General features: G+C 53.5%; 1 protein-coding gene across 1 annotated transcript in view; it reads right to left on the bottom strand.

Moving 5' to 3' along the window:
* LGR6 (leucine rich repeat containing G protein-coupled receptor 6) overlaps nucleotides 1-27,670 on the bottom strand; it is a 90,618-nt gene extending 62,948 nt beyond the window's left edge. Inside the window, exons 1-3 of the mRNA XM_015539464.2 lie at nucleotides 27,504-27,670; nucleotides 23,799-23,870; nucleotides 15,430-15,501 (exon numbers count right to left, since the gene is read on the bottom strand). Coding sequence (XP_015394950.2) covers nucleotides 15,430-15,501; nucleotides 23,799-23,870; nucleotides 27,504-27,670 — 311 coding nt within the window. The remainder of the gene's footprint in view (nucleotides 1-15,429; nucleotides 15,502-23,798; nucleotides 23,871-27,503) is intronic.
* Between the last annotated feature and the right edge of the window lie 242 nt (nucleotides 27,671-27,912).

Raw genomic sequence — 27,912 nt, 5'->3', positions numbered from 1 at the left:
GTTTGTACCTGCCGTATTCTATCAGGTACTGTTTGTGAACGTGCTCTGTGTGTCCTGATTGTAAACTCATTGAAGGCCACTGCACCCACTTGGTACTCACCGTAGATCTGCACGGTGAAAGGGATATGGAATGGGTGATACATGCTCACTCAGGGTGACCGACCACCTGAAGGGACCATTCCTGGGGTCAGGCGTGGGGGAGAATCTATCCCTCTCTGCCAGTAGACCCTGGCAGGGGGTGAAAGGTCACAGCCTAGCCCCCAGAGCCTGACTCTGCCCCTGACAGCCAGGGTTTCTCTGAGCTACCCAAATCCTCCTCCTCTTGTCCCCTCACTAGTGCAAGTGATGACACTGTGGGAGACAATTCTAGAGTTTAGTCTAATAATAGGAACACCATTTATTGTGTACTTAGGATATACCCGGTATAGATTCTACGCATTATCTATGCATTTTCTCATAAATCTTCCTAACAATCACTTTATTTTCCCCAGTCTACAGATTACAAAACCAAGAGGCTCGGAACATTTAGACAATTTGCCCGTGATCCTTCATCTAGAAAATGGCAAAGCTGGCTTCCAAAAAAAAAAAAAAAAAAAAATGGCAGCCTCTATTTCCAAAGAAATAGCTAAAATCACACACCACCCTTTCAGCAGAAAGGAGACAGATTTTCTGGGTCGTCACAGTCTAAAGCCCCAGACTGAACCGAGACTCAGAGGATGATAGACCTCTGCCAGGCCCCTCCCAGGCTGGACGGGTGAGAGTCTTGATTAAGGGGTTGGGTGAGAGAGCCCATGCACGTGCCTGGCACAGTGCCAGGAAGCCAGCAAATGCTCCCTGAGACTTACTTTCCTTTTGCCCTCGGACTTCCCAGACTCAGAGCAGCTTGGGCCCAGTCAGATTCAGAACACTTGTCAGGTCATACTAGGGAGAGAGATGAACCAAGAAGGGTAGCCATCTGCCCTGGGCTAGGCATGGAGCCCTTTCTCAGAACTTTCCAGACTTGCCAGAAGGTCACCACTTAGTGTCCCAACCCCCTAGTTCTGAAACCAGGTCTCTAGACAATATCTGAAGAGTATTTATTGTCTGTGCCCACACCCTGTCCCCCTCCACAAATCTGAATTCTGATCAGCTTCTCCTCTAGGTCCTGCAAAGACAAGAGAGTTCTGCCTGAATGTTTCCTGCTCTGCTCTGGCTAGGGCTTTCCCTCCTGCCCTCTTGGTTATGAAGATTGAGGATCCCTGCTTCGGGTACCTAGTGCTCCCCATGTGCCCATCGGGCTCAGAGTCAGATGGAATCAGTCTAGGAGGACTTCCTGGAGGAGGTGAGTGTCGCACTGAGATAGGAAGTAGAGAGGCAAGGCTAGGCAGAAAGAAAGAACAAAGGGTCCTTGACTGAGAAAGAACTTAAGCCAAAGCTTGGAGGTAGAAGAGGACAGATTTGGGGAACTAGGGAAAGATAGGGGTCAGTGACTTCGCTAGAATGAGTGGAAGGCAGGGACACCAACACGAAAGCAGACAGAACTCAAAGGAAGATTTGCCCCAGCCAGGCCTTGGGGGTCTGTGGGTGGTTTCTGATCAGAGGAACAGGATTACTTAAGTGGTGCCACCTGCCGGCTTGGAGGAAGCTTGGGTGCAGCCCCCCCTTCACCACGCCCCCTCTGACCGTTCTGCCTCAACAAACAGAACTAAGAATCCTGGGACCGCTTCGTTATTTCCAGCCTCCCCGCCACCTCCCCTACCCCACACACCAGACTACACTCTCCTATTCAGGCCCTTTTCCCTCTCCCCCTCCCGCCCCCTCTCCCTTCCAGGTGGGCCCCTCCCCTGCTCTCCAGATGTTCTGAAAGGTTTTCTACTATAAGGCCCTGCAGGCCCCAGGTTAGCAGATGTGCAGCTGAGAGGCAGGTTAATTGGGGCCAGGGGAGGCGGCTGGGGCTGGGGCTGGGGCTGGGGGCCGAGGCAGCTGCGTTGGCCCAGAAGGCCTGGTGCCTCCCGGAGGAGGCCTAGCAGACTCATTCCTGTCGGCTGCAGCTGACAGAGCAGGAAGGAAAGGGGAAGGGGCTGGGGGGCTGGCCCATCTGGGGAACAGAGCCTCCTGACTCCCTGGCTGGGATGAATCCGGGGTTTCCTCTTCATCCCCACCCCCACCTGGAGCTCCGGAAATTATGAATGCCCCCCAGGTAGTCAGCCTTAGGAGGTGTTACCCCAGCCGCTGCTGTTTATTTCAGTTAGAGCTCCATGCCCGACAGGGCCAAGGGCTGCAGGGACAGAGATCAACCCTAAGTAGCAGGTCGTTCTAAATAATGTTATTCTTGGCTTTGGAAGGTATGACATGGCTTTTTAAAAAATAAGTTTATTTCCCATCTCTGTTGTATTTAGACTGAGACACGTACTAAAGTGCAGCCCCAATAACACACCATCTGATGATGGAGGGTGAGAGCCCTGCTCATACCTTCTATCCGTGGATACACTGCACACAGAGTCCCCGCCCACAGCCGAAGCCACATCACCGTGAGTACCTGGCTGTACCACAGGGGCCCTGGATGCATGTGGGGTCAGAAAAGGCCTCCTGCAGGAGGAGACATCTCAGCCAAGGCCTGATGGACAAGTGAGACTTGGGCAGGCAAGCAGATGGAGAAATAGGAGGGAGTGTTGCAGGCAGAGGGGATAGCAAAGAGCAGGAGTACCGGCTGCAGCCTAGGAGGGTTACAAGTCGCTCCCTCTGAGCCCAGCAAAGGCTGGGAGGGTGAAATAGGGAGAGGAGGGCAGGGGTAGCTTAGCCAAGGAGTTTGGGCTTTGTCGTAGAGCAACTGGGAGTCCCTGAAAATTTTTAAGGAGGGGAGTGACGTGTTCAGATTTGCGTTTTAAGACCCACCTGACAGCAGCACGGGGGACAGGTTAAGGCAACTTCAGAATGGAAGTGGGGGAAGGGGGGCGCCTGGGTGGCTCAGTCAGTTAAGTGTCCGACTTTGACTCAGGTCATGATCTCGTAGTTCATGAGTTCGAGCCCCGCGTCGGGCTCTGTGCTGACAGCGCAGAGCCTGGAGCCTGCTTCGGATTTTGTGTCTCCCTCTCTCTCCGTTCCTCCCCTGCTAGAGCTCTGTCTCTCTCACAAAAAATAAATTAAAAAAAAAAACATTAAAAAAAGTTTAAAAAAGAGTGGAAGCAGGGGACCATTCAGAGGCTGTTGCAACGAGCCAGGCAATGGATGATGGCGGGCAGATGACAGTGCACAGGGGAGTAAAGGCAGGAGGATTTATTCTGAAGCAATCCGGATGGACAGTCGCTGGGACTGATGAGATGTGGGAGTGGTGACAGAGTCAAAAATGACTGCCAAATCCCTGGATGAGGGAACTATATGAATGGTGGTGCCATTTCTTGAGACAGAATACTAGAGAAGGAGCACTCACAGGAGGGAAGATGGTGAACGTTTGGGGAAATGTTCAGTTTGCGGTACCGTTGGCTCATCCAGCTGGAGATTCCAATGGGCAAGCCATGCGCCCATCTGGGCTAGAGAGGTAGACCCAGAGCCATCAGCCTGTAGGCTAACTGGGTCCACGGGCAGATAAGAAACTTCCTGGGGGACAAACTGAGGAACAGATAGAACAGAGGGACAAGGAAAGAGCCCCCAAAGAACTCCACCATTTATAGGATGGGCAGGGGAAGAGGAGTCTGCAAAGAAATTGAGGAGGGGCCAGAGAGGTGGGGGAGAGCCAGGAGATCTGAGTTCCGTGGATAGAAGCCCCGGGAACAGAGGCCTTCAGGGAGAGTGGTCAACGTTAGCATATGCTGCTACAAGATCATGTAAGGTGAGGCCTGGAAGGGGCCTGTTGGACTTGGTGAAAGTCCAGTGACCTTGGTAAGAGCCATTCTGATGGTCTGAGAGGGCCACAGAAGCCAGACTGGAAGGGACAAAATGGTGGCATCTGGTATGGACTGGAAGGAGAGGAGAGAGAGAAAGTGGTAGCTGGAAGGGGCCTGGGGCAAAGCCTCAATAACGTACGGGTGGTCCTGCTGCTGAATGAGTATCAGTCGGTTAAAGGCACCTGGTGTGATGTCTGTCACATGGGAGAAACTCAAAGAAAGTTCCTTCTTGCCCTCTCTTTTATCTCCTGCTTTCTTTCCTTCTCTTCCCTCCGTCTTTCCCAAACGGTTGCCTTGACACTGAGGTGAGGCATGGGGCCAAGGTCACCTCTTCTGATGGTCTTCTGTGGCCTCCAGCCCCAGAAAGGTGCTTCATTCTCTACTCACAGGGTGACTAAGGCAGGACCCCCTGAAAAATCCCCCGGAGAAAGAGTTAATTTCTTCTAGGAGGCATGGGGATTGGGGAGAGAGCTGGGGTGGCCAAACTTCACAAGGGGACAGAAGTGACCTCCTCTCCACGGGCTGCCAGGGCCCCCCCACCAAGGCTCAGCATGCTTTTAACAGCCACCACCCCAGAGCAGCTCGCTCCCACCAAGCACCGTGGGCCTTCTCTCCTCCCTCCCTACCACCTAGACCCCTCCAAGGTCCCCAAAGTCCTCATGACCAGCTCCTTGTTTGAGTTGTTTTATTTAAGGGTGACAGGGGAAGGAACGGGCTCCAAGTCCAGAAACAGGCATTAGGACTAGCGAGGAAGAAAAGCCACCTTGGCTTGTGAGAGAGTCCCCCAGGGGGTCATATTCCAGAACAACTGATCTTAGAGCCACCTAGATGACACCTAGGCTCATAAATAGACAGTCCCCTTTCAGAGCAAAACAGCATCTGCCGGCCTGGCCTGGGTTCCTGCTGGCTGCAGCACTACCACTGACTCGCTGGGTGACACTGAGAAAGTCACTTCCCCTCTCTGTTGCTTGGTTTCCTCACCTGCAGAAGAGGCTGTTGGACCTGCTGACCCCAACAGCGCCTTCCAGCTGGGTATTCCAAGGTCCTGTGGTCTGGGGTGGGCAGCCTCCACCCACGCAGCCTCTGCCGGTGGCCAGAGCAGGAGCCCGGTGTGTTCACAGCCTTTTCCGGTTGGCGTGTGGATTTCCACACTCCAGCAAGCGGCTGACAGCCACCTTAGCTCCAAAGGCTCATAAATGGGTGGAAAATGACTCACAGACTCTCGGAAAAGACCACATTTTCCCAGCCCCGGACAGTCTTCTCTCACCGGGATGGCGGGATGGCGGGATGGAAGGATGGCGGCAGGCTGGGGGAATGGGAAGCAGGCAGCCTGTTGCAGAGGTGCGGCCAGGGGAAGGCAGGCCGCAGGCACACGGGCGCTCTCTCCACCTCTTCCTGGCTGTGATCTGAACCTTCTCTTACCTCCTCTCTGGACTACTCTAAGGCTTCCGTGGCACGGAATTTGAACAAGATGTTGTGAGCTCCCAGAAAATGTAGAGTGGATTGGAGTGAGATGGGGTCAAACCCCTTCCTGCCCCCAGCCAGATGCAGGCAGTGTGATTCCAGGGAACTTTCAGAAGGAAGTGCTCTAGCCTTTCCCCCTCCCTGTGGTTTTAGAGAGCCAGGAAGTTCTTCTCAAAGTCTAACCTTTATGTCTCCACCTGCATCCTCCAAGAGAGTATCTGGTACGTCTCATTGCCTCTGGGTGGGTCCACAACCAAACCTTGTGTTTCCACCCCATATGTGCAAGGGATTGCAGGGGACCAAAAAAAAAAGGGGGGGTGGTTTAAGGCTTGAGGACTTTGCATAGATGGCGGGCAGTGCCGGGGGCAGGGGGTGGTGAACGGAAGGCTTAGAATGATTGTGGCCCAACTTAACTGGGGTCCAGGGAGGGGCAGCAAGCCCTAGGAGCTCCTGGACAAAAAGAACAGTGATGCTCACATTTTAATTGCATACCAATTGCCTAGAAGGTAAAAGGATGGGTCTTGTTAAAATGCAGATTCCGAGTCACTAGGTCTGGAGTGAAGGTTGAGAGCTAACATTCTCCCACGGCTCCATGATGCCAGTGCTGCTGGCCCGTGAGCCACACGTGGAGTAGTGAGGGTCAGAACCGCAGTTCCCAGATCTGGGTCTGCCTCAGTGTCGTGGGGCAGATGACCGTAGGAACAGACCTCTGAGATCCCTCACAGCTGCCCTTCCACACAGTCTAGGATCGGGGTTAAGAACACACATCGGCTTGGAATTCAGACAAACCATTTATCAATTCTGTGATCAACTCCCCAAACCTTAACTTTCTGTTCCATAAAATGAAAATCACGGTACCTCCTATAGAGATTTGTTGCAAGGAACAAAGGTGATGTCTGCTAAGCATTAGCCTAGAACCGGGTATCATAGTAAGTGTTCAACAAACATTAACTACCAGGACGATTCTTATCATGCCCCTACTGGGCTTCACCTGGTTTTCATCATTTTCGTCAACTCCCGCTTTGCTTTCATACACTAATTTTATATCATGTTCACTTGCACTGACTTTCTGTCTTAGAAGCTTAAGACCACAGTGTATGGGAGGGGCAGGGTAAAGATGGGTGTCTGTGTGTGTGTGATATTCCCACAACAAACCACGAGCCACTGAAAGGCAGGCCCTTGTTTTAGGACTGGTCTCAGGAACTTTTCTGCTATAGTTCTAGGCACTCAGCAAAGCCTAAATAAACAAACCAATGGATGGATGGACGGATGGATGGATGGATGGATGGACGCCAGTGGTTGGTTATCCTCTTTCCTCTAGACATACCCGGAACCCAGGCCAGGGCTCTGCCCTGATGCCAGCTGCTCAGTGAGGGCATTAATACAGGAGGAAGGAAACTTGCCTCTGTCTTCTCTCCATGGGGGAAGGGGTCACCCACTTCTTGGCTCCACCTGGGGCCCACGTGCACCGAAACCACCTCTGAGTTATGTGCTCCCACACCGCCACTTGGGGTGCTCCTGCCTCTTTCAGATCTCTCAGGCCTAAGCCTGGGAGAGCTCCATGGGACTCAGGAGGCAGGAGGGTGAGGACACCCACAAGTCTGGGCTGAGGTGTTCCCCATGGGGCCAAGGCACCACACTGCTCCTGGGTGGCCCCGCTTGGGCCAACTCTATCCCAGACCAGCATTTACGGCCGAAAAAACCTCCACAGAATCCCAGGGCCCAGCCCACCACGGACACTCTCCTAGACTCTCCAGGAGCCAAATTACCCATGTTCAGAGCTTCATCATATGCAGGGGGCTGCCCGCGTGCCCGCCCACCCACCCACCTCAGAGAGGCCTCTGCCCCAGACGAATGTAGTAATCAACTCCCGGAACCTTGAGGAGATCCAAATACAGTAGCATATAATCACGGAGCCCGAAATAGCTGTGCCAGGGAGGCCATCTGCCATCTCGGTGCGTCTCTGGGGACCCCTCAGCTGGGCCCCACAGCATGGCTGGGCCTCAGGGCCCTTTTTGGCCGGCAGGCAAGTTGGGTGGCACTTCCAATATTCACTAGATCACCTGATGGGCTCAGGGGCAGCTTGGGGGCTTCTCCATGGCAGACTGGACGTCTTCAGAATGGGATTTGGATCAGCACTGCCCTGACCTCAGGGCCTTATTCTCCCCGCAGGCTGTCAGCCTTGGACCTTACTTTGCCAGATGCCCATGGGCTGGCCCATGGGCTACTGCTCCCTCTAAGCCCTCTGTTTTCATTCTGACTCAACCCTCAGCTCTTCACCCCATGCACTCTCCCATAGGATGCAGGCTCGCTCTCTCTTCTCCACTGTCCACCTTCCTCACTGTAGCCTGTTGAAGGGCGGCTCCCTAAAATGTAAGCCCATGTCCTAATTCCCGGAAGCTGTGAATGAGACCTTCCCTGGAGAAAAGGGTCTTTGCAGATGTAATTAAGGCTCTCAGGGTGAGATCATCTGGATTATGTGGGTGGGCCCTAAATCCAATGGCAAGTGTCCTGATAGGAGACCAGAGAGAGATGCAAAGAGAAGAGAAGGTCACGTGAAGATAGAAGGCAGAGATTGGATGATGCGGCCCCAAAGAATGCTAGACACCAAGAGAAGCTGGAAGCGACCCTGCTGACACCTTACTCTCAGACTTCTGGGCTCTGGAACTACGAGAGAATTAATTTCTGTTGTTTTAAGCCACCCAATTTGCTATGGCAGCCCAAAGAAACAAATATATCTCTTTTCTTCCGGATTGGTTCTTAATCTTCAATGCACACGGAATCCCCTGGAGGACTCCTTCTCCATCTCCTTCTCCTTCTCCTCCTCCTCCTCCTCCTTCAACAAGAGAGAGAGGGAGACACAGAATCCGAAGCAGGCTCCAGGCTCTGAGCGGTCAGCACAGAACCCGATGCGGGGCTCAAACCCACGAACCATGAGATCATGACCTGAGCTGAAGTCAGATGCTTAACCAACTGAGCCACCCAGGTGTCCTGGAGGACTTCTTAAAACACAGATTGCTGGTCCTTCTGGACCAAAGATTCTGATTCAGTAGGTCTGGGGTGGGGCCTGAGAATGTGCATTTCTAACAGGTTCCCACGTGATGCTGATGCTGCTGGTCCTGGGACGACACTTTGAGAACCACTATTCTACAAGTTCTATTCATGACTGTGTTGGCCCATTCTCTCCCCCAAAAGCACCTTCCTCAACAACCCCCCTCCCCTAGTGATGGCCTCCTCCTTCCCAGGGTGCTGAGGAGAGCTGAGAAAATGCCTCCCTGAGGGAATTCTCCAGTCCTATGTGTAACTGGCTCTTTCTTTTGAAATCCCCCAGGCCTTCCACTGGGGCCTTTTAAAGATCTGCTTCAGCGAGGCTGTGAGTGGTAAGGTAAGTCATGGTCAGGCTCTACTACCCTCACCACAAGAAGACCCTACTTAGTTCCATGCCGGACTCTAACTCTACCCCACTGGGGAATCTTGAGCAGAGCAATTTCCCTCTCAGGTGTGTCTGTAAAATGAGCCATAAATGCAGATGCAACTCCTTGCAAGGGTAACATAGAAAAAAAACTGTTCCTCATGAAAAGCTTCTAGAAAGATCTTTTTTTTTTAACATTTATCTTGAGAGAGAGAGAGCATGCGAGTGAGCAGGGAAGGGGCAAAAAGAGAGAGGGAGAGAGAGAGAATCCCAAGCAGGCTCTGTGCTGTCAGTGCAGAGCTCAATGTGGGGCTTGAACCCACAAACTGTGAGGCCATGACCTGAGCCCAGACCAAAAGCCAGACGCTTAACCAAGTGAGCCACCCAGGGGCCCCTAGAAAGATCTTAAGTCTCCACACAAGTAGATTGTTAATAGGCACAACCAGCCTCAGGCCCTCTCTCCAGGAGTCTGGGGGTTATGATCAAAGCCAAGGGTCTCTAGGGATCAATGCTGAAGCCAAATAATCAGCCCCAGCTTCCCCAGGCAACCAACACTCTCCCCTTGTTACGGGCTGAAGAGTAATGGATTTAGGAGGTGATTAGGATTCGGTAAGGTCATGCGGGTTGAGCCCTCGCGAATGGGATTAGTGCCCCAGAAGTGTCAAGAGAGAGCCTGTGTCCTGTCTCTGCTCTGCCAAACTTGAGGGTGGAAGAAGTCAGCCGTCTGCAACTCAGGGGAGGACCCTCACCCTCCTGCTCAACTGTGTTGGCAAGCTGATATCAAACTTCCAGCCTCCATAACTGTTAGAAATAAATTTCCGCTGTTTACAGGCCACGCAGTCTATGGGGCTTTGTTAGAGCAGCCCAGACTGGGCTCCATTCAATCCTAGAACTCCCAGAGTAAGGACTGAAACAGCCCAATCCAGGCTTCCCGCTGCCCCCCCCCCCCCCCCGCCGCAACAGCAGAGCGCACAACCCAAATCCAACCCTGGGAGCAGGTGCTCTGGAAACATCTTGGTCCCCAGAATGCCGGAGATGACCATTCCTGAAGGCTTGTCATCTGCTTGCTCAGCAGCCTCAGAACGGGTCTTGAGAGGCAGCCCAGAACCACAGTTATGCGCGTAGATGCTGGGCCAGGCTGCCTGAGTTTTGCCCATGGCTCTGCTCTATACTCACTGCGAGAATATTCGTCAAGTCACATCACCCCCCTGTGCCTCAGTGGTCTGCTCATCTATGAAATGGGGCGATGAGACAGCTACGAGTAAGCATCCTGAAGGAGTGCCGTAAGGGGTAAGAGACGTAAGAAGTAGGAGCCCCTCACACATGCAAAGTGCCATCTAAGGGCTGGTTATTATCAGTCTGGCTGTGGTCGTCTGTCTGGGGGGACAACTGTCCCTTGGAGGGCGGTCAGAGGTATGGAATGAGGGGGACCTGCTCAAAAGCCCCTTGTCTCACCTTTTCTAATCCTTGTCCTCACAGAACCTCTGGCACTGGCCAGAATGGTTTCACCGTTTTCTCCTGGAGAAGCTCAAGCCTTTCCTCCTCATTCCCCCTCACAGATTCCCAGGAGGCCAGAAGCGTTCAGAAGGATGCTCTCCATTTGCACAGAGAGAGAAACAGAGACCCGGAGAGAGGAAGCACACAGCAATCATAAGCGATGGAGAGACAGGGCCAGTAACCCCATTAGGACATTCTTGTATCTCTGGAGCATGACACCCTTCCTCTGGGGACACCTGTCTGCCAGTCACTTCATTTGACCCTCCCACTTTAAAGAGAGGGAACTTTAGGCTCAGAGAGGGGAGGAGAATTGCCAATGGCCTCGTTGCTTCTCAGTGACAGAGCCAGGACTTAAATCCAGGTCTCTGGATCCTAAAGCATCGTGTCTTAGAGGCGGTGTTAAGAGATGGAGGTTAAGAATATGGTACTTTGGAATCTGTAGTGCAGTAGAATGCCAGCTCGGTGACATTCTAGCTGTGTGATCTTGGGCAAGTTGCTTAACTTCTCTGGACTCTAGTTGCCCCATCTATAAAATGAGAATGATAGAAGCTACTTTATAGGGATTTCAGGATTATATAAGATATGAATGTGCTCAGCATTTTGAAGTGTGATAAGTGGGAGCCGCCCCTCCCTTCCCACATCACCCTGAGCCCAGCTGCCTTTCCATGCACACAGGCACGCCCCTACCCCCACAGACGTCTGTCCACCTCTGACTTCTCCACCTCTTCCCCCTCCGAAGCAGGCAGCCAATGTGTTTTAGATTGGCTGGCTTGCGCTGAGAGGGTTGTGGTGGTTCTAACTTGGGTTTCAGTTTGGAGTCTGGCACTGCTCTTGATTAATTTCCCCAGCTCGGCACAATGTTGGCCAGTTTCATGTGGCTGTCCTTTGCAATTATGCATTTCTCCCCGTAGGGTGTCCAAGATTGGGCTGTTTTCCTGTTTTCTCCCCTTTATTCCTGCCACTGTGCTTTTCTGATTCTTCTCCAGGGACCCAACAGCCTGCACTTCCTGGGCCCCGCCCCAGCCCAGTCCTGAGGTCTTTCTGGGCTGTTTTTCTGCTTTTCCATGCACTCTCCCCCTTGCCCTGCCTCACCCCCACTCAGTTTCTATTTTCCCCCAGGCTCCACTGGCTTCCCGTGGTTTCTCTTGGCCTTGGCTCAAGCCTGGCGTGACACATCTGGCATTGCCATCCTCTCCCTCCCACACTGGTTGGGGAAGAAGCAAGTGTATCCAGGGAGGTGGTATTGTGGGGCTGGGTCCTACCCACCCAGGTGCCAAGCCAAACAGCCCATGCACCATGTGCAACTGCTTACCTAGGGCCCTATCCCCTAACCTAACCCCACTCCTGACTAATCCAAACCCACTTTCTACTCCCCGGTATCTGGTTCTAGCTGGTAGAAAGCAAACCACGGGACAGAACCTTCACTGTGGTTCCAGGAATGTCCACGAGAGTCTGTGCAGGGACCCTCCCTTTCGGAGGTGAGGAACAGCCCTTTCCAGGGACCTGAGCCCCTAGGTGCTCTGGGGAGGACGTACCACCTGGCATGGGCAGGGATGTGTCTCCTATATACTACCTCCCTGATCCACTGACTTCCTACAGGAAGGAGGAAATTTCTAGTTGTTGGTATCTGTCAGGAGGGAGGGAGGACCACCCAGTGACGGCCACCAAAAGTGACTTGCTTTCCTTGCAGCCATGATGGAAAGGGCACAGCCTTTGGAGCCTAACAACCCCGAGGGATAGCCCTGCTTTTCCCACTCGCTAACTCTGACCTTGGAAGAGTCCGTGAGCCTCTATTTCTTCATCTGCCAACAGAGGTGGCCCATATTAAAGAGGAGGTTTGGTGAGAAGGAAATCGGATCACGTACATAAAACATGTCATGTAGCACTGACACATGGAGGGCCTCCCACAATTGTCATTTGTTCTCACCTTCTCCTTTCAACCTAGCCACGTGGGCTGGTTTTACTGTCTCTATCTGAGACAGAGGGGCCTGAATTAGTAGGACAGAGCCTCATTTAGAGGTCCCCAGCTTCCAACAGCTCAGGATATAACCCCTACAAATAGAACCTTCGAGTTGGGTTATGCACTCTCCCTCTTCTCCCCAGCGCGCGCGCACACACACACACACACACACACACACACTGATGTCGTACATGTAGAGATGTAGAGTGACCCCTTTCCAGTTTGTCTGAGATGCTTACTCACCTTACTCACAGGTACCTCAAATTCAATAGGTCCACAAGGACCTCGGTGTCTCCCCTTTCCCTGTGCCCCTCCCCAGAGCGCTCATCCTCTGGGGTTCACGACTCACTCATATTCTTACTGTGCTCTTACTATGTGCCAGGCTCTCAACGACCAGCCTCTCTGGCCACCCAGATGTGAAAGCCAGAGACACGGCTATCAAATGGATTCCTCCTCTCCTCCAACCCCCACTTCACATCTAGTCCATACTACTAGCAGTAATAACTGTAGTAGCAGCAACAAAAGATACTGGTTGGTTTTTTTTTAATGTATATTAACTCATTTCCTCCTGGCCTATCGAGGTACAGAGACGCCACCTCCAATTTACTAACAAAGAAATGAGAACACAGAAGTTAACCCGCCCAAGGTCCTACAGGTGGTGAGCGAAGGAGCCGGCCCAGAACATCTGACTCTAGAGTCCATCAACGTCTTTTACCCCCACTACCCCTGCCTTTCTTCAGCTGCTATCGGGCACCCTTGGCTTACCAGCCCCTTCACTGGCTCCACACCTCCAGGCTGTCCTCCGTAACTGCTGCCAAAGTAATCTTTCGACGATGCAGACTCTATCGCCTTGCTCTCCTGCTAGAAATTCTTCTGTGGCTCACCAGTGGCCAAATCCTTCACAAGGTTCATGGCTACTGGTGAGGCATTACCTCTTGCTCATTCCAGATCTCTCTCCACCACTGCCCTCCCCCACCCCCGGCCTCCCAACACACACACAGTGCAGCCAAACTCACTGCCTTGTAGGGTCTCTAGAATTTACTTGGTTCCTTATCTTCGTGTCCTTGCATGTGCTGTTCTCTCTGCCTGGAATGTCCCTTCCTGACTCTTCACCTGGTTGATGCTTACTAATCCTTCAAGAGGCAAGTCAGTTTGCAAAGCCTCGAAAATGTGTATAAAATGAATGGGTCACTGGCTAGGTAAATGAATGAGAGCATAACAGCATCACCACACATCGCAGCTGTGTGGAGGCTTCTGTTTACAAATCCCTCTCACGTTTGCTACATATTAGATCGTCCTGACAACTCTGTGAGATAGGCAGGGAAGGTAATTATCCCCAATTTGAAGGTGGAAAAACTGAGGCACAGAGAGGGTAAGTGACACAATAGTGAGGATCAGAGCCAGGACTTGAAGCCAAGTTCTCTGCCTCACAGCCCAGTGCTCTCTCACAGGATGGACTGCAAGGGGCAAAAATCTATTCATGTGCCTTTAAACTGTGGGAGGAGGGGACTGGGCCTCTGTCCCCTGCCCTGACCCACCCAGACAATGGGGAGTGACAGCGCTGCAGGTGGAAGTCATTTACCTAGCTCCCCCAGCCACCGGGTCTGCCCATTTCTCAGAAAGTGCAGAAGAAACTGCCTTATAGCCCCAAAGCATCATGCCTACGTCTGAAAGATGAGACCTTTGGGATGTGATTCACAATTAAACAAACAAACCAAAAAAACTTAACCTTAAAATAAGTGTGAAGTCCAGCAAAAGTCTAATGTTTTTCCCTATAAATACCTCTTTGATGCTTTGGATGAAATGTCAGAATCTGCACACAGGCATCCCTCCATTTTTGGCTGCCCCTGCCTTGCTGGTGCCCTAAGTAAATGTTTAGTCTGCCCTCGGGTGTGGAGACCAAGCACAGGTTTTGCTGGCCTTTGATCTTCTGATGCTGGGCTGCCTGGCCCTGTTCAGGGGTGACCTAGATGGAGGGAGAAAAGGTGCCTGGGGCCAGGGGCCCAGCACTTATTGGGATGGAAGGTGGGAAGGTGAGAGAATGAGGGGAGGCAGGGGCGGGCCCATCAGGCAGCTGGGGGCACTGGGGTGCAGACACAGAAGCAGGAGGGTAGGGAATGTCCAGGGCAGGGGGAGGGGAGGGAAGCCCTGACTCTGGGTGGGTGTGGCACAGAGGGTTGGCCAGGGCCCCCACGGCTGGGCCCCTCTGTCTGTGGTGTAAGGGGGCCTGAATATGGGTTATGGGAAGGAAAGCCACCTTTCCCACCTCCTTTGTCCTTCCACCTGAGGACAATCAAGACAGTTTAGAGTTGTCTGACTCCTACACCCACGGACTGGGCAGGGACCACGACAGAACCCACAGGCCAAGGATGCCAGAGGCCTTCGTCCTGACAGTGCAGGTTCACTGTGCCTCAGTTTCCCTCATGGCTAAATGTTAGGCCCACTCCTGTCTCTCAATTATGATTTCTCCCCAAACATCTGTTTACTCTCCCATCAGATGTAGGATGTACTTGAAAATTCAGTTGGCTCAGCACGCACGTATTAGGCACCGGCTATGACCCAGGCCCTGCGACGTGCACTGTGTGAATAAAAGGCAGCACCTGGCCCAGAGGATCACAGCTGGCGGGCTTCAATCACTAGATAGCACCTGTTTCTGCTTCCGCCCTTGGACTCAGTCTTGCCTCCATGATGCCCCTACTGGGTGAGAAAGGAACTGCAGGGCTCCTTGAAGAGATGGCTCTGTCCTGGGTGGCCAGCGAGACTCTCAATGCAGTCCCACCCCCAAGTAGGGGAAATGGGTGTCTGAGCCCAGCCCTGCCCCCGAGCCCTGGGGGCTAGAGCAGTTTAGGTGGGGTGGGGGGAGAGAGCTCCTTCCTGACACTTCTTTGAGGCGGCAATCTCCAACCTCCGTCCCGTCCCGGGGCTCCATGGCAGAAAGCCAGACACCCCAGGACCGCTGTCCCGGTGGCCCCACCTAGGGAGGCCCCATTCCCACAGTCCTCCGGTGGGGGCCTAGAGCCCTCCTTCCCGAATGCAAGAGTACACATACACACGCTGTCGACAACAAAACCCCCGAAAAAATCCAAAGCCTGGAGCAGCTTTCTGTCTGGAACACGGGATGAGAACGGGGGGGGGGGGGGCACAGAAAGGAGGGGAAGACGAGGCAGGGGGCCTGGGACTGTGAGTCAGGCCCCAGGAAGCTGGCGCCCCAGCCCAGCCCTCCAGTGACTCACAGAGACTGCAGGCTCCGCAGCTCCCACAGCGCCTCTGCGGGGATTCCTCCCAGCTGGTTGTTCTGCAGCATCCTGTAAGGGGAGGAAAGGGCTTGGAGGACCCACACAGCGTGCGCGGAGCTGGGGGATCCTCCCTGCACCCCTGACCCGTGCCACACCCCTCCCTCCTGCCCCAGCTGCCGTGCCCCAGAGTGTCCTGTGCCCTGCCCCGTTAGTGGGGTGTCAGAGGCTGCCGAGGCACTGCCGGCCATGCAGGGGGCTGGGAGGGTGTCTCAGGAGGGCTTCTGGGATGAGGCAGGGCTGAAGAGGACCTTGGAGAAGAAGCAGAGAAGACAGTTGGGGAAGCAGTGAGAGGCGGACGTCAGCACACTTGCAATTCTGTCACGATTTGCTCAGGAAGGACACTGGGAGATGTCCGCTTTCTCCCCAGGCATGTTTCCCTGTCTATGCACCTGGAAAACTGAAGATGTCTTTGGGGAAGGGGAGGATATGGATGAAGGCAAGACTCCCCCCCCCCCCCGGGTGGCAGGGGCCCAGGCAAATATATTTTTGTGGAATCCTGTCTACAGAAACAAGTTGAGGCGCCCCGGATCAGCATGTCAGCGGCAGGCTGCTCTTCTGGAACTGGTCTGGCCGCAGGTTCCCAGGATGACCCCATAGTTAAGAGTCCTGGAGCTCTTCTGGGCACCTGGGAAACCTCATGCGCAGGGCAGAGGGTCAGGGAGCACGCAGAGGGGAGAAACGGAGGCCTGGATTGTCCCTCTGGGTGGCACTGTTGACCCCAGCATTCCCCAGGCATCATAGCTGGCCTTCAAAGGTTTGAGCAAGGCACAGGGAATCTAAGACAGGGGGTGCTGAGCAAGGATCCTGCTTGCCTATATCTAAGGGAGGGAAAAAAAGCCCCTGGCAGTTGCCATCTGAACGCTCTTTACCTGTAGGCCTGGAGAGCTGGGCCCCAGAAATGAGGACGAGGGGGGCACATAGGGTGCAGGCGCTCTGGAGTCCAGGAAATAGGGGGGAATAAGGAAGGAAGCTACCGAGTGCCCCAGGCAGAGTGAGTGGGCCCTCCCCAAACCCAGGTTGCCCTCACAGCACCTTGCCCTGTGCCACCAGGGCCAGGCATGGCCCCAGAGACTAGGGCCGGGTGCCTCGGGAACCTGGAGCGAATGAGCATTCAGTGAGCCCTACTGCATGCCAGTTATGTCACCCATCCTCCCATTTAGGCGACTTGTCAACCCATCTTTCAGAGGGGAAGGCTCAGAGGAGAGAGGCATCTTGCTCAGGATCGCTCAGGTACGATCACCGCGCTTCCGGAAAAGTAGCTCATTTCCTAAGCTTTAAGCCGAAACACCGTAACAGCTAATGTGCCTGGTCGTAGAGCTTTGTATGTATTGACTCAAACTTATCCCACAGGGTTTGGTCCCAGAGTCCAAGCCCCTAACCGTTATACACATGGCCTCTGTCATGACGGCAGGGGACAGCAACAGCCAGAAAATACCAAGCGGTAAGATGATGCGCCTAAGTAGTTATCGATGCCTCCTCTGTGACTGTCCTGGTCAGAGCCACACCTGTTATCTCTCCTGAACTCCTTTTCTAGATACAGAAGAATCCCAAACATGCACCAAACCACAGCACCACAAGAACAAAAGACCGTTGCCCTCGCTGTGGGCACGGCCTGGAGCCTGAGAAGAGCCCCTGAGGCAGGCAAAGCCAAGGAAGGGGGAAGAAGAGAAGAGACAGACCCTGAGCACGGAGAACCGGGGGCTTGGGAGTGGGGTCCTCCCTGCCCCGAGGCTGGGTGAGTGTGGCTTGAAGAGAGGGCCAAGCAGGGCCCCTTCCTGCTCATACCCCGTGCTCCTGAAGGTCTCTTCGCCTCCACTGGCCCCTCCAACTAGATTCCACACAGCACAAGGTGGGACCTTTCCAATTACAGTGTTGCCTCAAAGGTAGAATTTAAACCTGTGCCTCCCGGGCTTCCTTACAGTATAACAGTCACACTGCAGGCTTTGAAGTCCCACAGCCCTGGATTTGTGTCCTCAACGCTGCCTCTCTCCAGCTGTGTGATAGCTGCAAGCTACTACTTAAACTCTGCGGGCCTTAGTTTCCTCCTCTGTTAATTGGGGATAATGCTAATGACCGTGGGCACCGATTAAACGGATTAAACCAAATAACCCCTGTAGAGCACTTATTTCACACAAAGGAAGAGCTCAGTCACGTGTCAGCTGTTATTACTTTGATCAAATAGTTTTATCACGTACTAGATGACGTGAGTAGGTCACTTGCCCTCTCTGGGCCTCAATTTCCTCACCTTTCAAAGGAAGAGGCTACCAGACCGATGCAGAAAACCTCACTCAGTTACAATATTCAGTGCCCCAGGACATTTCCTGCCCTCTGCCCTGCTTAGTACTTCTTCCAGACATGTTGACCTCTGGCATCGCAAGAGTGGAAACTTAAAAAAATAAATAAGTAGGGGCGCCTGGGTGGCGCAGTCGGTTAAGCGTCCGACTTCAGCCAGGTCACGATCTCGCGGTCCGTGAGTTCGAGTCCCGCGTCGGGCTCTGGGCTGATGGCTCGGAGCCTGGAGCCTGTTTCCGATTCTGTGTCTCCCTCTCTCTCTGCCCCTCCCCCGTTCATGCTCTGTCTCTCTCTGTCCCAAAAATAAATAAAAAACGTTGAAAAAATTTAAAAAATAAATAAATAAATAAATAAATAAATAAGTAAATAAAATAAGGAGTGGAAACTTCACTTGACTTGCCCTGATTCTCACCCAGAGGCCTCAGGATGCCTGGAGCAAGGATACAAGAGACATGATGGTTGGGCAAACAGGAAGGGACGCCCACCCCCTCCAGGGGCCCCAGAAGCTGCATCTAGCCCCTCTGCAGGCAGAACCGGGCCTCCCCTGAGCTTGGCAATGCATCTCTACCCCCATCACCCCCTCAGATCCCCCTGCCCTTTCCTCTGTCAAATCCCAGATCCAGAAAGATCTTGAAGTTCCCCGAATTGTACCTCCCTCCCAACCCAGATGCTGTAGCATCTTCACAGGGCACTTAATCACCCTTCCAAGTGCCAGGGAAATCGGTGCCTCTCCAGACGATTCATCCCACGCCAGGCAGTCTGGTCTGTGTGTCAAGAAAGTCTTCGCTTTCATGGAACCAAAACCCACTAAGCTGAAGGTCGCCATGGCGGCTGGCGGTTCTGCCGCTCTCTCCCTTGCTGTCCCTGGCCTCATTTCCCAGCCATCACCCCTCTACTGAACCACAAGTGGATTGTCAAAGCTGGAAGTACCTTTAGAAGGGAAGAGCCCTTTTGCTTTCCAAATGACGAGGCAGGGGCTATTTAGATGCGATGTTTACAGAAAATGGATTGTTCATAAAAACCAAATTCACACGGGCAAAAAAAAAGAAAAAAAAAGTGACCTGCCCTCAGTTACAAAGCAAACTCATGGCAGCATCAGGCGTAGGGCCCATGTCCCATCTCCTAGGCCACTGCTTTCGGGAGCACGTTTCCCTGCTTCTCTCACTGGCCCTCATTCTGTCTGGTGAGCCAGAGTCTGTCTAACGCACTGCATCTCAACCCTGGTTGTGCATTAGAACCACCTGGAAAGCTTTTCCTAAATCCCAGTGTCCAGACCACAGTGCAGCCCGATTACTCTCCGGGGCCGAATCTCTGGGTGAGGGGACATTAGGCATAAGTTTTGCAAGGGCGCCTCTAATGAACAATCATTAGTCTAGGGGAAGTCTACCCCTTAGACTGCTCCCTGGGTCACCTGGGAAGCACCACTGGGAAACACCTGTCTGGCCTGAGAGGCATTTGGGGACAGGAACCATGAGTGTGAAGAGCTAGAAGGTTCCAGAGAGGCGATCCACCAGTGGGTTGACAAAGGTCCTTCCTTTGGTTCTGTGGAGGGGCCTTGGGGTCACTGGGGTGGGCAGGCAAGCTAGAGCCTGGGCTCTACTCACCCCCCTCATCCAGTTTATATCACCCCCCTCATCCAGTTTATATCCTCCCTCCCCTTTCTTATTTTTCAGGACTTCCACACAAGGTGTTTGTGTTTTAAGTTTCTGCAGGTAAACATGTTGGAAAATGTATTCCAGCATCCGCTTTTTAAAGGTAAGAAAACTGATGCCCAGGGAGAGGAAGCCTGAGTGTCCTCCATGGCGCCCGTTCTGGAATCTGCTGCTCACGAGACCCACTTCCGGACATCCAGTCTTTTGACAGGACAAGGGCAGTAGGCCCCACCTGCTGGAGAAGAAAGGCTCAGAGGGTCTCCCTGGGTTCCTGGAGCCTCCAGCAGCCTTCTCCCATGAGCCAAGGGGAAGGGTCCCCCAAAACAACTCACAAGTCTCTCCTCCCTAGGTCCATTCGTTCATTTCATCAACACCAGTGGAACCCCAATTCTGGGCCAGGCATGGCTGCTGTCCAGCCAGGAGAGTAAGCACAGTCAGCGTCAACCTAAGACCGCTCACTACAGCATGGTGAGGGCAACACGAGAGGCCCTCAGGGGCGGGGCCTGAGAGGTACTCACTCCTCCCCACCCCTCTGTGGCCTCAGGCCAGGGCTTCCGTTGGGATTGAGCCCGAGCTCCTGGAGGCAGCCCGATGCCCTTTTCCAGCCTCAATCTTTAACAACATGGCATGAGCCAAGAACCCCAAGCCACAGCCTCCCAGAGATTTGGGGGCTCAAACCAGGAGTAGAGAGTCTGGGGAAAATCTCTCGCCCAGTCTCTTGAGGGCATAGAGCGGAGGCAAGTCCTTGAACTGTCAAACCCCTCTGTTTCCCAGGTCTGGGTCTGTTGAGAAGCAACCGAGGCCCAACGGGAGTCTTTCTGGATGGCCCAGACCAGCCTAACATAGACAGGGGTGCAGGCCTCAGCAGCAAAGACACCAACGTTCAAGCCTCACGCAGCTCTCTGGGAGGGGGGCAGCTGTGGGGGAAGAAACTTGTGAGGGAAGAGGCAGCTGGGGCACACACACACATAGACTCTCTCTCTCTCTCTCTCTCTCTCCTTTCCTCTCCCCCTCCCTCTTTCCTCTCTCTACCCCCCTCCCTCTCTCCCTCTCTTCTTCCCTCTATCTTTCTCTCTCCCACCCTCTCTCTCTCTTCTTCTCTCTCTCCCTCCCTCCTGCCCTCACTCTTTCTCTCTCTCTCTCTCCCTTCCTCCCTCTCTATCTCCCTCTTTCTCTCCCTTTCTTCCTCTCTCCCCCTTCCTCTCTCCCTTCTCTCTCTCTCTCTTTCTGCCCCTTCTGCTTCCTCTGTATGAGGCAGGAGCCATTTAGGGCATGACAGCCTCCTAGGGGCCAGCTCCACACCCTGAGACTGTGGGTCAGGATACAGGAGCTCTGGCCTCAGCTGTGCCCTTACCCTGACAGGGCACACAGGGCAGGTGCCCTCAGGGGGGCAGTTGCTTTCCCACACACCTGCAGCAACAAAAACTGTGCTCCCCTCAGGACAGCTCAGATGCAGGAGCAGGGTCTGGGCCTTCATAACTCTACAGGACACACATGTCCCCATACAGTCTTTTTATTATTTTTTTTAATGTTTTTATTTATTTTTGAGACAGAGAGAGCATGAGCAGGGGAGGGGCAGAGAGAGAGGGAGACACAGAATCCGAAGCAGGCTCCAGGCTCTGAGCGGTCAGCACGGAGCCCGACGCGGGGCCCGAACTCACCGACCGTGAGATCGTGACCCGAGCTGAAGTCGGACGCTCAACCGACTGAGCCACCCAGGTGCCCCTGCCCACGTATAGTCTTGAGAAAAGGCCTGAGGCTGGAAATTCCCACAGCGCTGGTTCTCTCAGTGCCAGCCTGGTGACCAGAGCCTGTGGGGTTGAAGAGTTGGAAAGCCAGCAGAGGAAGGAGAGGATCCAAGAGTAATACCTCCAGGTCAGGCGTGGGGCTGCGGTGGGAAGGACAGAGGGAGGCGTCTGCCAGAGTCACTTAGGAGAAGACCAGAGAGGGAGCCCCCCTTCCCTTTTTCGTCCTTCGCTTTTGAGAGCAAGGAGGCAGAGTGTCCCGCAGGGAGAGTGAGGCCTCAGAGAAAGGAAGACGCAGTTCGGGTAAGAGTCCCAGACCCAGAGAAGACAGGGCAGCAGCTAAAGTGACAGTCTCCCGGGACAAAAAGGGATTATTCTGCTGATGGTGGGCTTTACGGCTCTAGTTTTCTTACGGGTCTGGAAATGGAAGGACACTGCAGCAAAAGAAACAACAGGAGACATCAGAAAGTACTTCCTGCCCAGATGCACGAAGAATCCCCTGCTGTGAAGCACTCGGGTCAGAGAATAAGCTCCCAAGACCACCCAACTCATCTCTAAAGTAGAGAACTCTGCAGTCAAAGTCCTGACACAAAAGTTTGGGGGGACCAGGTGGGTCTTCAAGGAGGAGGCAACGTGGGGGTCAATGGCAGAGCGGGGTGTGGGAGGTCTGGCTGTCCTGGGCTCCAACCAGCAGCCTCTCCTGGCCGCCCAGCTCACTGAGCCAAGGGCGCCAGTTTGCAGAAAGGGGGCGGGAGGCTTGCGGTTTCTCCAAGGCTTTGATTTATTGCCTAATGCAGGCAAAGAAGAAAGAGGAGGCTCATCTCTAAGCCGGAGACTTAGGAACGGGACAGGAGTCTCACATCTTCTGAAGGCCCAGCAAACAGAGCCCGCTCTCTAATCCTGGCTGCAGGTCTGAGCCTGCCACTGGGCACAGACACGCCACCAAGCAGGCTGCTTGCGCTGTGCGTCTGGTTCAGGATGCCTCCCCATACCCCCCGGGCAGCAATGTTGATGGGGATCAAGACAGACTGAGAGGAGGAGCAGGAAGAAGGAGAAGTGAGGGGCGGGGCACAGAGAGGCGGAGGGAGGGAGAGCAAGGTCTGAGACAGAGAAGAGGAAGGCCGCAGTGACAAGGAGACTGAGGCTGGGGAGACCCAAGGGCATCGCAGAGGGTGAGGGAAGGACAAGCCTGGAGTCAGAGACTCAGAGGCGGATCCAGAGAGAGGCTAAAGGCCAGAGGTGTCAGAGACCAACAACATGAAAAAGCAGAAAGTGCTTAGGGGCGCCTGGGTGGCTCAGTTGGTTAAGCCTCTGACTTCAGCTCGGGTCGTGATCTTGCGGTTTGTGAGTTTGAGCCCCGGGTCAGGCTCTGTGCTGACAGCTCGGAGCCTGGAGCCTGCTTCAGATTCTGTGTCTCCTCTCTCTCTGCTCCTCCCCACTTGTGCTCTGTCTCTCTCAAAAATAACAAATAAGCATTAAAAAAAAATAAAAAAAAAAAAGAAGAAAGTGCTTAGCCATGGACCATGGACTGTTTGTTGATCATCGAAAAGCCTGAAGCCATAGGCCAAGGGGCGGGGCCATTACTAGCCCATAAACAACAAATTAGAAAAGATATTCTTTTCTAGATGGATATGGCCCCAACCCAGGCACAGGACGTATTTAAGCCCCCTTCTTACCCATTCAGCCAGATGCTCTTGTGCAGGCAACAGCCTGCTCAACCGTACAAAGAAGATCCATAGGTCAAGTGAGGGCCGAGGGAGTAGCAGCACTGGGGAATGGCTCACCAGTATGGGAAAGCTCCAAGTGCTCATTCTACTACTCCAGGATCAACCTTCCAGATCCTCAACAGCCCCTGTGGTGATGTGCCTCCCCAGGAACCTCTCCTACCCACCTCAGACTCTGTGCACCCACTTCCCTCTACGTCCTCTCAGCCTCACTCATCGTACGAACATGAAGGGGGCCTTGTGGAAGACAGTCTTGGCTGGGACAAAGTGAGCCACGGATTGGGATGGAAGGAGATAGGTGTCTCAGCTTTCCCTTCTCTAGAAGGAACCAGTGGTTGAGTAGCAAGGGGCAAAGTTAGTGGAATAACATAAGGTCCTCTCTAACTCTCAGCTTCCTTTTGCTTTAAAGGAAAGACGAAAGGAGCCGGGACGAAGGAGCCTGAAAACCAAAGGCAGCGAGATATTTACACCGGGAATGGGGACTCAGAGCTGTAGCTGCAGAGAAAGGTTGGGTCTCAGGAGAAAGAACAGCCAAGGAAATCCAGTCTGGATTCCTCTTCCCCTGGCCTGAGATGTCTCAGAGAGAGCAAAGACCTATGCTGCTGGCCGCTATTCACATCACACACACACACACGCACACACACACACACACACACACGCACACACACGCACATATGCATACACATACACACACTTCACCTCCCTGGAAGGCTGCCATAACTATCCGGTGCAATTAAATGTTCGTTCACAAATCAGAAGGTTTGTTATAAAAAAGGTGAAAGCAAAGCTAGGGAAATCACAATTAAAATGAAAAGTAAAGATGAGGAAATTAGCAAGCTTGTGACGAATCGAGACTCACATCTCTGTGTAAAATGGGGATTACTTATACTTACAGGATTTTCAGGCTGTAGAGGCCAGAGAATGCTTGTCCTGGGATGTGTGAGAGATGGTTCCCTGAGAGCCGCCTGCAAATCAGGAAGAAGGGTCAGTGATGTCGGCAGGGAACCCACAGGGGGTGACTGCCTTCGTCATCATCTCGGGGATCTGGGAGGGGAAGGCAGGGGTGAAAACTACTTGCTGAGATCTACAATGTGTTCGATACCTCACACCCATTCTCGCTGCTCACAATTACCCTGCGTGGTGCCTAGCATTATCCCCAAATTTCAAAGGAGGAATTTCTGAGGGGTCAAGTTCTTTCCTCTAAGGGTGACAGAGATAGGCAGTGGCCCAACTTGGTGTTCTCACTCGGACCTCACTCACTTCCACGGTCCTGTCCTTCCCGCTCCACAGTGTCCCGTCCCGTCCCCTGCTAACCTGGATTACCCACCACTGCCCTCACCTGCCGGACTGCACTGCATCCTGTCACCAAGGGAGGGCTGGGCACAGACAGGGTGGGACCTTGTCTCCCCATGCCCTCAGCGACACAGCTAACCCACGCTAATCCAGGAGGGTTAGGAAATGGGGTTTGGGAATTAGCTTAACATTCGAGTCTAATTAGGCGTCTCCACATTTGTCATGGGGTGATCGCCAGTTCTAAAAGGAGCAAATGTGACGGAATATACTTAATGCCCAAACCGGACCGAACAGAGTTGAACCGTGGATGATGCGGAAGGCACTTGGGAGCTCCCAAGTCCCCAGTGACATTATTATGCACCTCAGTTCCAACAGAGAGGCTGCTGATATACAGGTTGACATACCTCTAAAGCTGTTTTTTTTTTCTTTTTTTAAAATATATCTTTGTTAAGAATCTTGTTATTTGGCATTTGTTGTTTAAAAAACAAAACAAGGGGCGCCTGGGTGGCTCAGTCGGTTGAGCGGCCGACTTCGGCTCAGGTCATGATCTCACGGTCCGTGAGTTCGAGCCCCGCATCAGGCTCTGTGCTGACCGCTCAGAGCCTGGAGCCTGTTTTGGATTCTGTGTCTCCCTCTCTCTGACCCTCCCCCATTCATGCTCTGTCTCTCTCTGTCTCAAAAATAAATAAACTTTAAAAAAAAAATTTAAAAACAAAACAAGGGGGGCCTGGGTGGTTCAGTCGGCTAAGTGTCCACCTTCGGCTCAGATCATGATCTCATGGTTGGTTCGTGAGTTCGAGCCCTCATCAGGCTCCGTACTGACATCTTGGAGCCTGGATCCTGCTTCTCAGATTCTTTGTCTCCCTCTCTCTCTCTCTGCCCCTCCTCCCCCTCAAAAGTATAAATAAATATTAAGAAAATTTTTTAAAACAAAACAAAAATGTGTGGAAAGACATCATGATATTTGGGGTCCCCAACCTTGGATTCTAGAGGTGGGCATTCGCCATGGAAGGGTCCTAGAGATGGAACCTTTAAAATGGGCCCAAGCCCTTTGCAGGGACCTAAAGGTGGAAGGACCAGCCTTCGGTTCCCAGGGTGTATAGATCACCTGCCCCAGCTCCTCAGCCTTCACTCCTGCCTTTCACTCCACCTTAGAAGGCCCCTGGCTGCCCCTCATTCTGTCACCTCCTTTGAAAACTAGCTTGGGGTCCCTGGGTGGCTCAGTTGGACCCTTGATTTCGGCTCAGGTCATGATCTCATGGTTCGGGAGCATGCTTCAGATTCTCTTTCTCTCCCTCTCTTTCTGCCCCTCCCCACCTCCAACAAATAAATAAACTTAAAAAGAAGAAAGAAATGGGGCGCCTGGGTGGCTCAGTCGGTTGAGCATCCGACTTCGGCTCAGGTCATGATCTCACGTTTGTGGGTTTGAGCCCCCACATCAGGCTCTGTGCTGACAGCTCGGAGCCTGGAGCCTGCTTCGGATTCTGTGTCTCCTTCTCTCTCTGCCCCTCCCCCTCTCACGCTTTGTCTCACTCTGTTTCTCAAAAATAAATAAATGTAAAAAAATTTTTTTAAAAAAAAAGAAGAAAGAAGGAAAGAAAGAAAGAAAGAAAGAAAGAAAGAAAGAAAGAAAGAAGAAAGAAAGAAAACTGGCTTACTACTCCCCACCAAGAAGGCTCCTTCTCTGCGGGCCAGCCCACCACACCCGGAACCCTGAGCCCTTCCTTACACAGAATGTCCCAGGTGCCCACACTCAGCTGCCACCCCACCTACTAGCTCCTGGGCACAGATCTGCTGCCTCACCGGGAAGCTCCCCGAGGGCAGCGGGCAGGTCTTCTATCTTGTTTTCCTCCCGAGCACCTTGAGCTTGTCGTTCACACAGAGGGGGAGCTCAGTAAGTATGTGGTCTAGAAAACCCTGCGGTGGCCCTGGGGGGTTGATGGGATCCTATCTGCAGCAGGGCCAGGCTGACTGCCTTTGGGGCGAGTACTGACGAGGGTGGAGATGGGAAATCTGTTAGGGGAGCAGGGGGGCCAGGGTGGAGGTGGAACTGCGAGTGTTTTCAGAGCCAGGAGCCCACGCTTTGCACAGTTGAAGCAAACCTTAGTAGAGCCCCGCGGATCGACAGTGGTGCAAAACCAAGAACGAGCAGGCTGGGGGTGGGGCGGGGGGGTGGGTGGAGGTTAGGGACAAGGCTGGGATGAATGCAAGGATGGGGAGCAGACTGGCCTGGCTTCCCCAAGCAGACAGGCTGGGCACTCCAACCAAAGAGTAGATTTATGCACGCGAGAACAACAGCCGTGGGAAGGCGTTAACCAGAGGGGACTTTGTGGAGGAAGTGGGCCTTGTGTTTGGCAATGATAGAGGAATGGTTTGTGCCCCAGTGGAGGAAAAGATGGTGGGATGCCAGGTGGGAGCGGAAGTCTCCTGCTCAAATGCAGGAGCGGAAACCAGGATGGTGAACGTGACTGGTCTCAGTGGAGCAAAGTTGGCCAGGTAGGTTTAGGCCAGGTTGGGGGAGGGTCTTAGAAGTGGATCTTTTAGGGGCGCCTGGGTGGCTCAGTCGATTGAACATCCGACTCTTCATTTCTGCTCAGGTCATGATACCAGGGTCGTAGGATCGAGCCCCATGTCAGGCTCCATGCCTGCTTAAGATTCTCTCTCTCTCTCTCTCTCTCTCTCTCTCTCCCTGTTTCTCTCTCTCTCTTCCTCTGCCCTTTCCCCCTCTCATACTCTCACTTTCTCTAAAAAAAAAAAAAGTGAATCCTTTGGGCAATGGGGAGCCAGAGAAGGTTCTTGAGCTGGTGAGATGCACCTTGAAGATGTGCAGAGTACATTTGTAAGAAGGCAGAAGATCTCAGCTGGGAGGCTGGTGCAGCCTCCAGCTGTGAGTGGAGACCCAGGGCAGTAGCAGTGGGAATAGTGAAGAAGGGGTAGAGGTGAGAGGTGCTGCAGAGAAAGAACCCCCAGGATGGTGGCTGGTAGCCGGACGTGGGGGATGGGAGCAGGTCAAAGATGACCCCCAGGAAGAGACGCAGCCATTGACAGAAAGAGGGAGAAGGTGCAGATAAGAGCCGACGGCAGGGAGGACAAGAGCTAGATTTCAGAGTCCCTATACCATGTGGCCCCACAACAGCACCCGGGGTCCACAGCTGGCCCAGGCATCGGCCGAATACCCTGCTATCAAGAACAGCATCCCAAGCCCCTTTCCTTTGAGCTCCAGCCTTCTTCCCGGGAGCCCTGGCTCCTACAGCTCTCAGTGGTCCCAAAGTTCCAACCCCCAGCCCCACGAGACCTCTACTTACAGCTCCTCCAGGAAGCGCAGGTGGTGGAAGAGGCCAGGCTGCAGCTCCGTGAGGTTGTTCATGCTCAGGTCTCTGCATGGAGAGAAAATGCGAAGGGAGCCGTGAGCTGCCCATCGGCCCCAACCCGCACTGTCCAGCTCCAGACGCCCACAGAGGGCCCCCACCATTCCCACAGCACCCCCAACACACACACACACACACACACACACACACACACACCGTGCCGTCTAATTCCAAAGCCAGCCTGGCCACACACAGCAGGTGCGTTCGTTAAGAGTAAGCACCGGGGGGCGCCTGGGTGGCTCAGGCGGTTGAGGGTCCGACTTCAGCTCAGGTCATGATCTCACTGCTTGTGGGCCCGAGCTCCGAGTCAGGCTCTGTGCTGACAGCTCAGAGCCTAGAGCCTGCT

Source organism: Panthera tigris, chromosome F3 (genome assembly GCF_018350195.1).
Source record: "Panthera tigris isolate Pti1 chromosome F3, P.tigris_Pti1_mat1.1, whole genome shotgun sequence".
NCBI classification, from domain to species: Eukaryota; Metazoa; Chordata; class Mammalia; order Carnivora; family Felidae; genus Panthera; species Panthera tigris.
The sequence above is the reverse complement of the archived record's forward strand: the minus strand, read 5'-3'. Positions and strand labels throughout refer to the sequence as shown.